At 52.8% G+C, this 10,513-nt stretch overlaps 1 protein-coding gene across 1 annotated transcript in view; it reads left to right on the top strand.

Annotated features, from left to right (window-relative positions):
- Positions 1–9,083, top strand: part of KAT7 (lysine acetyltransferase 7) — a 12,578-nt gene extending 3,495 nt beyond the window's left edge. The window contains exons 3-15 of the mRNA XM_027668844.1: positions 226–402; positions 553–792; positions 1,380–1,462; positions 1,691–1,780; positions 2,368–2,466; positions 2,636–2,746; positions 3,383–3,574; positions 3,833–3,922; positions 4,696–4,836; positions 5,510–5,603; positions 5,719–5,865; positions 6,434–6,540; positions 7,369–9,083. Of these exons, the coding sequence (XP_027524645.1) occupies positions 226–402; positions 553–792; positions 1,380–1,462; positions 1,691–1,780; positions 2,368–2,466; positions 2,636–2,746; positions 3,383–3,574; positions 3,833–3,922; positions 4,696–4,836; positions 5,510–5,603; positions 5,719–5,865; positions 6,434–6,540; positions 7,369–7,470 (1,673 nt within the window). The 3' untranslated portion in view covers positions 7,471–9,083. The remainder of the gene's footprint in view (positions 1–225; positions 403–552; positions 793–1,379; positions 1,463–1,690; positions 1,781–2,367; positions 2,467–2,635; positions 2,747–3,382; positions 3,575–3,832; positions 3,923–4,695; positions 4,837–5,509; positions 5,604–5,718; positions 5,866–6,433; positions 6,541–7,368) is intronic.
- Positions 9,084–10,513: the final 1,430 nt, after the last annotated feature.

The following is a 10,513-nucleotide window of genomic DNA, read 5'->3' on the forward strand; positions in this document are numbered from 1 at the left end:
GGCAGGGTTTGGGGGCCAGGCAGGGTTTGGGGGCCAGGCAGGGTTTGGGGCCGGGCAGGGTGTGGGGCTGGGCAGGGTTTGGGTTGGGCAGGGTTTGAGGACCGGGCAGGGTTCGGGGGCTGGGTAGGGTGTGGGGCTGGGCAGGGTGTGGGGCTGGGCAGGGTTTGCCTCTCTGGGCAGTCCCTGCTGGTTCTGGGGTGTAATTGCGCCGTTCCCTGGGCTCAGACTCCAGCCCGGTGCGGAACCCGGCGCCGTTCGGGGCGGAGGAGCCGGTGTACTCGACGCGCAGGGTGACCCGCAGCCAGCAGCAGCCCGCCCCCGTCACCCCCAAGAAGTACCCGCTGCGCCAGACCCGCTCCTCCGGCTCCGAGACCGAGCAGGTGGTGGATTTCTCGGACAGAGGTGCGTGCAGGGGAGAGCTCTGGGAAAAACCTCCTCCCAGGTATCCCCAGGGCTGGGGGTTGGAGCAGCTCTGGGATCCGGGTGTGTCTTTAAAAGCCTTTTCCTGGATTTGTGACATCCGTATCCGTCGTTATCCGTGTCCTTCTCCAGACACTAAAAACGCAGCGGATCACGATGAGTCCCCGCCTCGCACTCCCACCGGGAACGCCCCTTCCTCGGAGTCGGACATCGACATCTCCAGCCCCAACGTGTCCCACGACGAGAGCATTGCCAAGGACATGTCCATGAAGGACTCCGGGAGCGACCTCTCCCACCGGCCCAAGCGCCGCCGCTTCCACGAGAGCTACAACTTCAACATGAAGTGTCCCACTCCTGGCTGTAACTCCTTAGGTAATTCCTGCCTGGAATGTCCCACTCCTGGCTGTAACTCCTTAGGTAATTCCAACACGAAATGTCCCACTCCTGGTCTTGACTCTTCAGGTAATTCCAGCTCCAGGATCGATCCGTTGGGCTTTGCATTCCTGCTGTGGTATTATTCCAAGTTGAGTTATACACCCTAAAAACCATGGAGTTCATTAGGAGCAGGAATATTAAGGAGAAGTGGGATATGAAGCCTAAATGCAGGTGTATCTGCAGGGCTATTCCTGGAGGTGTTTTCTGCCTAGGAGTGATGGGGAATGACAGGATAAGGACCAAAATAGGAGGATGAGCCCAGGTGTGGGAGGAAAATGCAGAGTCTTGCAGGCAGGGAACTGATTTTTGCCAGAAATAGATTTCAGCCCCAAATTCCTGCTCCACCATACCTGGCTGCTTGCAGGGAGGGCAGCCTGAGAAAGATTTTCCTTCCTTTTACCACAAAGCAGGAAGTTTGCTCCTTCCATCCCACTGAGCCTGCTCGTGTGGGGGATCTGGGAGAGCTTTGAAACCTCTTCTTGATTATTTCTTATGAGTTGGGTTGTTTTTGTGCCCCTCTGCAGGACACCTGACCGGGAAGCACGAGAGACACTTCTCCATCTCGGGGTGCCCACTGTACCACAACCTCTCAGCAGATGAGTGCAAGGTGAGTGTCTGGCCTTGTTTTACCTTCTGGGGGATTTGTAGGACAAAAATGCCAAGGTTCAGAATTTTTGAACGGGAAGCAGAGCTGACACAGTGCACACAAAGCTGATGTCTTTGGCTGTGAGGCAGCAGCATTTGTGTGTCAAACCCAGTTGAGAACATTCACCTGGAAGAAGAGAGGGATGACAAGAGTTTGCTGCAGCACTGACGGGTGAATTTTGGGTTCCAGGTGCGAGCCCAGAGCCGGGATAAGCAGATTGAGGAGCGGATGTTGGCCCACAGGCAGGATGACAACAACAGGCACGCCACCAGGCACCAGGTGAAACTGGGAAAACCTCGGCTCCCACTTCCCAGAATCCTTGGGTTTAACCTGACCTCCCTTCTCCACATCTGTCAGCCGTTGTCACCTCCAGTGTGTTTCAGCAAAGGCAGTTCCTTGTCCCCTTCAGTGAGGAGCAGCCAGGGAGAGCAGCTCTGTCATGCCAGAGGAGGCTGCAGCGTCCTCAGGAGGAGCTTTGATGTGCAGGACGAAAGAATTCCTGCAGAACTGTAAACTGCAATTTGACTCTGACTAAACAGAAAAGAACCAAACCAGGGGAATTACATTTTTCAGCTCCTGAGTGTTGGATTTGAGTCAAGATGAGTCAGCTCTGAGCTCTTCCCATGATTAAGCATTCCATGAGGAGTGCTCCCTGTCTTGTGGGGCTGAGGTGCTTTGGCAAAGGCTGTGGTAGGAAGACAAATATCCTGCTTTACATACGTGTGTTGGGCCCTGTCATTAACAGAGGATTTGGTTCAGAGGCAGCAAACCCCATGAGATGAGAGCCAGGACACAGGTCCTTGGGGTGGGAATGGGAATGTTTGGAGTGGATGGAGCAGTGAAAGACCCCACCCCTGGTTTTTCAGGCCCCCACAGAGAGGCAGCTGCGATACAAGGAGAAGGTGGCTGAGCTCAGGAAGAAGAGGAACTCAGGACTGAGCAAGGAGCAAAAGGAAAAATACATGGTAAAAGCACTAACTTTGAATATTCCCTCCTTCCCCCCGGTCTGGAACGAAACCACTGAGCAGGAGTTTGGCTTTCCCAGTCATCCTGCAGCATTCCCAGCCAAAAAAGCTGCAAGATCCCGCAGCTTGGTAGCAGCCTGGCAGCAGAAGTGTTGTTTGGTTGTTCCAGGAGCACAGACAGACCTATGGCAGCACCAGGGAACCTCTCCTGGAAAACCTGACCAGTGAGTACGACCTGGAGCTGTTCCGGAGGGCGCAGGCACGGGCATCCGAGGACCTGGTGAGACTGAGCTCCCAGCAAATACACCTCACATTTGTGGGAATGTGGAAGTTTCTGGGGTTTGTGGTACTTGTGCAGAGAAATGTGAGTTTTTAGAGCAGCTGCAGCCCAGCCAGGTCAGCACAGTGACACCAGGACAGCGTTTCAGTGCCGCTCATCCCGAGGCACTTCCCGCTGGAAGCACAGCTGGAGCTGAGTGCTGCAGGCAGGAATGCTGCAGTGCCATTCCACAGGTGTTTTTGGGGAAAGAGTGGGCACCTTCTCCTGCTGGAAGGGGGGCTGAGGGCTGGTGGCAACAGAAGCCACCTTGGCAGTGGCCAGTGACTGAAATGGAGCTCAAAACCTTGTGTTGCTGAAGCTCCTGAGGCGCTTCCCAAAGCCTTATTCCACCTCCAGAGAGGAACCAAAAGAGCCTTTGATCCTTTCCATTTCAGTTGTGTATCTGAGGCAGAGCATTAGGCTGTGTCCTATCCCTGTGGATCAGGATTCACACCCATGACAAGGATTTATCATCCATGACAAGACATTCACACCGAGACATGGGCTCAGAAGACTTGAATGACGTGATTTCCCTGAGGAAAACGGGTCCCTTTTCTTCTGCGCCTGCTTTTGATTTGGTTTTTTTCCCCTTCCCAGGAGAAGCTGAGGCTGCAGGGCCAGATCACCGAGGGCAGCAACATGATTAAAACCATTGCTTTTGGTCGTTACGAGCTGGACACGTGGTACCACTCCCCCTACCCCGAGGAGTACGCTCGGCTGGGCCGCCTCTACATGTGTGAGTTCTGCCTCAAGTACATGAAGAGCCAGACAATCCTGCGTAGGCACATGGTAAGGGCCAGGCCAGAGCTCCTTCCTTGGGTTTCAAGTCTGATTTTAGCTTGTAAAAGATTTAAACCGTGGCTGGTGTAGCTCAGTTGCTGTGGGAGGTGAGAAGGCTGCGGGTTTCCTGGTCTGTCAGCAGCTGCTGTAACTGTTTCTGTGCTTACAACAGGAGCAGCACCCTAATTTTGTCCTTCAGAGAGTAGTGACAGCCTAATTTTGTCCTTCAGGCAGTAGTGACACCCTGATTTTGCTTTCCTGGCACAGGCAAAGTGTGTTTGGAAACATCCCCCGGGGGATGAGATCTACCGCAAGGGCTCCATCTCCGTGTTCGAAGTGGATGGGAAGAAGAACAAGGTAATGGGCTGGGACCCTCAGGAGTGTGGAGACAAGCTTTAAAATACAGCAGGCACTGCTCTTCCTGCAGGGAACCAGGGTGCCCCTGGCCCTCTCTCCCCCAGTCCAGGAGAGAGTCTGGGCTGTCCATTCTTTAGGAGTTTTGCTGCATTTTCACTGTGTTTGCTCCTCAGCCCTGTTGTGCCTCAGCAGTTCCATCTGCTTGGAGATGGGGGTGGAAATCCCTTTCTGAAAGTCAGTGGGGAGATTTCTGTGCTTGACCTCCCTCAGCAGATTGTTCCTGCCCATCTCCCATTCTCTGGAATACTCAGTCAAATTTGGGTGGCAGTGGGAAGCAGCCTGACTGATTAGCCCTGCCCTGAAGGGATCCCAAACTGCAGACTCAGCACCTCACTTGTGCCCTGTCCAGTTTTGTCCAGCCTCGAAGGTTTCAGAGAAAGGGACAAAAAAGCAAATCCCAGAGGCTGGAAGCTGGGAGGAGGCTTTCCCAGTTACCAGAGATGATTTTGGAGGATTGACACAGTAGAGAGACCCAACCTCTGCTCCCCTTCTCTGAGGGGGTGATGCTTTGGGCATTCAGGATCACAAACATCCACTCCCACTGGAAGCCAAGCTTTCCAAGTGCCATCTCAAAGGGAATTGTCTCCTGGCCCAGCTGCTCTGTCATTTCTCAGATGGTTCAGGACTTTTTCATTACTTCCTATGTACAGTTTTATCCACACTTTGGATATTTTACTGGAATAAACACATGTATCCTGCTCCTTTGCCTCTAGATCTACTGCCAAAACCTGTGTCTGCTGGCAAAACTCTTCCTGGACCACAAAACACTGTATTATGATGTGGAACCCTTCCTCTTCTATGTCATGACAGAAGCTGACAACACTGGCTGTCATCTGATAGGATATTTCTCCAAGGTGAGTGGAAAACACACACACCTTCATTACCCACCTCACCAAAATGAGGTTTAGGACCCCAGTTGCCAGCACTGAATCCAACCCCCTGAGTTTTTGCAGTCTCAGGGTTTGCTGTGGTGATGTGATGCAATGCACTTGTTCAGATACTTCAGCCAGAGAAATTCCATAGGTAGGAGAGTGCTCTGCCAGATTAAACTGTGTGGGTGAAATCACCTGAGTCAGAAGTGAATAAAGAGCTAAAAATAAATGCTCTGAAATAAAATCTGCAGGATCTGATCCCATCCCTGGGAGTGTCCAAGGCCAGGTTGGAGCACCCTGGGCTGGTGGGAGGTGTCCCTGCCCATGGCAGGGGTGGCACTGGAGGGGCTTTAAGGTCCCTTCCCACCCAACCCATTCCATGATTCCATGAGTCTACAACGCCATGACCCAGGAGTTTGAAGCCATCCCAGGATTAAAACTGTGCAGCAAACACCCAGTTTAATGGCTGGTACAGTCAGACACCTGACCAGGCTGGTGGCAGAATTGGATCACGTTCCTGGGTGTCAGGCAGGTTCTGCTGCTGTCCCTCCTTTCCCTGGTGTTGGATCAGTCGCTTGGGCTTGTTGGGATTATGGGATCCCCACTGTTTGCACACCCCTAGGCCTGTTCATCCTCCCTGCTCTTTGTTTTTCAGGAGAAGAATTCCTTCCTCAACTACAACGTCTCCTGCATCCTGACAATGCCTCAGTACATGAGACAAGGCTACGGCAAGATGCTCATCGACTTCAGTGAGTGGGGAGGGAAATTCTGAGGGATTCCACCAGCCAGTCTCACAGATCTGGTGGAGGTTCAGCACTTTTCGTGGTTTGGGCAGTTCAAAGAGGTTGTTTTTGATGTTTTCAGGTTATTTGCTGTCTAAAGTAGAGGAGAAGGTGGGCTCTCCCGAGCGGCCCCTCTCCGACCTGGGGCTCATCAGCTACCGCAGCTACTGGAAGGAGGTTCTGCTGCGGTACCTGCACAACTTCCAGGGCAAGGAGATCTCCATCAAAGGTGAGCTTTGGAGCTGAGGGAGCCTGGACTGGTCCACTGTGCATCCCCCTCAGCCACGAGGCGGGTGTTTGTGGAGCAGCACATTCCTGGAGTCGGGAATGGCCCCTTCCCAGCGCTGCCACCACTGGGGATGAGTCAGCTGCAGTGTTTTGAAAGCATGTGTTGGCTTCTTCTTTAAAACCCATTTGTGAAAAGATTCAGGAGAGAGCTTTGTCTGCCTGTACGTTGGGGTGTTAATTTTAAAAAGAAAAATGGCTCCAATATTAAGAATATTTGGACTCTTAGTCTGTTGGTGGCACCTGGGAGTGTGTGGCACTTCGTAGGGTTATCAGGGTAGTCCTGAAAGGGCAGAACTACATCTTCCAGAGGATTGCACCTTATTAATATGAATCCTGACATTTATATCACTAAAGCAGTGCAGTGCTGGATGTACCTCCCCAGTCCATGCAGGGAATTTCCTGTCTCTTTTCCAGAGGAGTTACACAAAACTCCCAGTTAAAACCCAGCAGTTTGGGGGCATTGTGGAGGGACTGATTCCTGTTTTAACAGAACTGCTGCTGTTTTGCAGAGATCAGCCAGGAGACTGCAGTGAACCCCGTGGACATCGTGAGCACCCTGCAGGCCCTTCAGATGCTCAAGTACTGGAAGGGAAAACACCTGGTCCTGAAAAGACAGGTAAGCTTGGGGAGGGTTATCCCTGTGATTTTATTTAGCTGGTAATTATGAGCTTGCTGAAATCAGGGTTTTCTTTGCTGGGTTTTTTCCAGCCTTCTCATTCCAGTGCGGGAGAACTGGGATTTCCAGACAAAATAGGACTTGGGTGTCCAACCTGATTGTTCAGCAGTGCAGAAATAACCTTTACTGCCCTGCCTTTGGTGTGTGGGATAACATTGCTCACTGTGAGTGGCTTTTTGTGGGAGCAGTGGATCAGCATTCCCATCATGGTCCTCGCCATGGCTGCCCTTCACTGGGCACGTGGATGACATGGAATATCCTGAGCTGGGAGGGACACACAGGGATCATCCAGCCCAACCCCTGGCCCTGCCCAGGACACCCCAACAACCCCCCCTGTCCCTCAGAGCATTGTCCAAACCCTCCTGGAGCTCTGGCAGCCTTGGGGCTGTGCCCACTGCCCTGGGGAGCCTGGTCAGTGCCCAACCAGCCTCTGGGGGAAGAACCTTCCCAAAATCCAGTCCAGACCTCCTCTGACATACAAGTGAATGGAATTAATGGAATCCTGAATGAGTCCTGTTTGTTCCCTCACCAGTGGTTTATAAATCCCTAAATTTGCCTGTTGTTTTCCCCTCCCTGGGACTTTGTCAGTGGGGTTGAAGGGCTTCTGGAAAGCTCTGTGGAGGAGTTGTTGTTGTTTTGGTGTTATTTTGAGCAGTGGGTGGGTGAGTCACCTTCAGATCTGTGGATTTGGGTTTGTGACACTGTGCTGGGGATAATTCCCTGCCTGGACCACGTGTTCTAACCTGCCCTGTCCTGCTGTCCCCCCAGGACCTGATTGATGAGTGGATAGCCAAAGAGGCCAAGAGATCCAACAGCAATAAGATCATGGATCCCAGCTGTTTGAAATGGACCCCTCCCAAGGGAACCTAAGTGTCCCTCTCTCCTGGAGCCAGTGACCCCCAGCAGTAGAAGTTCCCCTGGGATCTCTGTGTGTCCATTGCTGTTGTGGTGGGCTGGTGCAGTACCCCAAACCCCAACACATCAGCTCCCCCTGGGACTGGCCTGGCCTGGATCGTTGTGCTCCCACAGTTCTGAGGAACTTTGATGTCTCGGCCTCAATGAGGTTGCAAGGATTGGATCTGTAGGATTGGATCTGTAGGATTGGATCTGTAGGATTGGATCTGTACCGGACCCCCAGCAGCGCTGGCCCAGGAGCTCTGACACTGGTACTGTACCTGTCCAGCCACTGGTCTCACCCTCCTGTTCCTGCTCCAGTGAGCTTGTGTCGTGTCCTGTGAGCCAGTTGTTCCTTCCCTCAGGTTCCTGGAGCTCTCAGCACTGCAGTGACTCCTGTGGCTTTTGGACAAGGTCAGATAACTGGGGAGGGTCTGGTTTTCCACTGAGCTGCAGTTACACCAGCTGCAGTGTTTTAGCCAGTCCTGGTCCATTCCAGGCCTGAAAGAGTTTTGGTGGGATAATGTTTCACCTCTTCCAGCAGTTTTCCATAGGTCTTTTTGTAGTTTATGATGTACAGGCAGAACTTGCCTGTACCTGAGTGAGGTGCTGAGTGAAGGCTGAGGGTGTGAGAACACCCTGCTCCGAGATGTTCCCATTATCCTGCAGCTCCCACATCTGCTGGAGAGACCCCTTCATTGTAATTCCTGTTCTTCCTCCTTTATCTCTTGGAGTTAGTGAGTCCCTTTACAAACAGTGTATTTAACTGGAGACACGTTTCCCAGAGCAATCCTCCTTGAACTGTGGCTCTCTCCGTATTGGAGAGGGTTATTTTTTCCCCTCTAGACTGAAGAAACAAAAACTTTGGACAGATTTTTGCTGGCCTTGTCCAAACAGCCACAGAAACTCCAGGAGTTGTTGGGCTGCCCAGGCTGTGCTCCAGGGAGCTGTGGGATGGGTCATCCTCTGGCAGTGCATCCTTGTTTCTCTTTGTAAAACAAACAGAAAAAAATAATAAGCTTTGACTTCCTCTCTCCCACCAGCACCACCAGAAGAAACTCTCCTGCAATGGCTTCCCAGTATAACCACTGTCCTTGTGCCACCTCTATGGCTCCAGTGTGACTAAAATCAGGGACAAGCTCGGGGTAGGGGCTGGGACCATCCCAGTGCTGATTTCATGGAACCTTCCGGTGCTTCCTCACGGAACAGGCTCTGACATGAAGCACTCGCAGTGTCCTGGCAGGTGGGAGCCATTCCCTGTTAACCACTGCCCCATCCTGGCCTGGAAGAGTTCTCTCTTGCTCCTCTGTTGGTTGTCTGTCCTGGAAAAAAATTAAAAAAAAAAAAAAAGGAAAAGAAACTTCCTGCTCAGTCCCCAGCATGGACCTTGTGGGCATTACTGAACCTCCTGTCTGTGCCCTGCTCTGCACTGTCACTGACACAGATCCTGACGGGATATCCAGGGAATTAGACCCCTTGGGGAGTAGGGAAGAGGGCCATCCTCCTGCAGCAGCTGTTCCCTGTCCCCATGGTGTGGTAGAATGTGCTGTCCTGTTCCTGCTCCTCAATAAAGCATGTTCTCTGCTCCGCCCTGGGCTCGGGTTCCTGATTTTCCCACTGAGGGGAAGCTCATTCTGGAAGCCTGAGGGGCTGATTTTCACCCCCTCCCTGGTGCTTTAAGGGTTGGGGCTGGAGCTGCCTCGGGGCTGAACCTTTCCAAAATATCCCCAATTTTTGATGGCTCTACAGCTCCTTGTGCACAGGAGGAAACTGTGAGGAATATCTGGATGTTGCCAGATACTGGGAACTTAAATATTTGGGATTCTGTCCATCAACATGTTTCTGTGGGTTCCACCCCTGTTCCAATGCTTTACCACCCCTTCCATGGGGATCTGGTATCCAACCTAAACCTACCCTGGCACAACTTGAGGCAGTTGTTGGTACAATAAGAGGTTTTTCCCACATTGGGACAAACTTGTTCCCGCTTTTCCTTCCCTGAGATCTCCCTGCACCTCCAGGAGCTGCTCTGTGGGTGCTGCTCCTCCCAGCTGGGCACTGACAGTTCTGGCTCCTCCTTTCTTGGTGGAATTGTTTGGGGCAGGATGTGGTTGTGTTGTGGAAGGAATAGGTGGTTGATATCCCTATAAAGAACAGGAGAGGGAAAGAGGGAAGCAGGAAGGAAAGGAAGCTAAATATGTCCAGTTACTTCAGTTGTTTCTATTGTGATGCCTGGGTGACTGAGCTCGGTTTAAACCCCTCTGAGACAGTCCCTCTGCCAGTAACTCCGCCCTCCTGGTGTTCCAAACCCATGGAAAGAGCTGGAACACCAACCTCTCGCACCAGCTCACAGGCCAGGGCAAAAGCAGCTCTATTTTTGGGAGCATCCCCTGTAATTAACTCTGCTTTTTGTCCCCTGCCCTGGGCCCACACGGCACAGAAACCACCCAGACCTGGGTCTGGCTCACGGCAAAGAGGGACACAACAAAAGGGAAAGAAAACATCCCCAGGAAACCAGTGGATCCCAGAGGCTCCTGTGAGTTTTCTACAATAGATTTCCAACTCCCAAGAGCTGCTGGACTGGACCTGACACCCTCCCCCAGCACCACCATTAAAGCCTGGGCTGAACAGGGGGGGAACACTCCTGGATTTGGGCCTGCTTTGCACACACAGACACAGGGGGGGTTGGGAGGGGCCCTAAAGCCCATCCAGGGACACCTCCCACCAGCCCAGGCTGCTCCAGGTTCCATCCAACCCGGCCTTGGACACTTCCAGGGCTGGGGCAGCCACAGCTTCCCTGGGCAACCTGTGCCAGGGGCTCCCCCCCTCTGCCCTTCCCACATTCCTTCATTAACCCACTCCTGGGACACCCTTTCCCCTGCCTGACCCTGCTCGGGCAGGGAACTGGGAACAGGAAGCTCCAGCCCCGCTTCTCCCACCTCTGGAGCCACAGGGTGACCCCCTGGAGCAGCTGGGAAGAGCAGGATGTCATGGAGCAGCTGGGAAGAGCAGGATGTCATGG

The sequence above is a fragment of the Corapipo altera genome, unplaced genomic scaffold (genome assembly GCF_003945725.1).
Source record: "Corapipo altera isolate COAL_440 unplaced genomic scaffold, ASM394572v1 226, whole genome shotgun sequence".
Lineage (NCBI taxonomy): Eukaryota > Metazoa > Chordata > Aves > Passeriformes > Pipridae > Corapipo > Corapipo altera.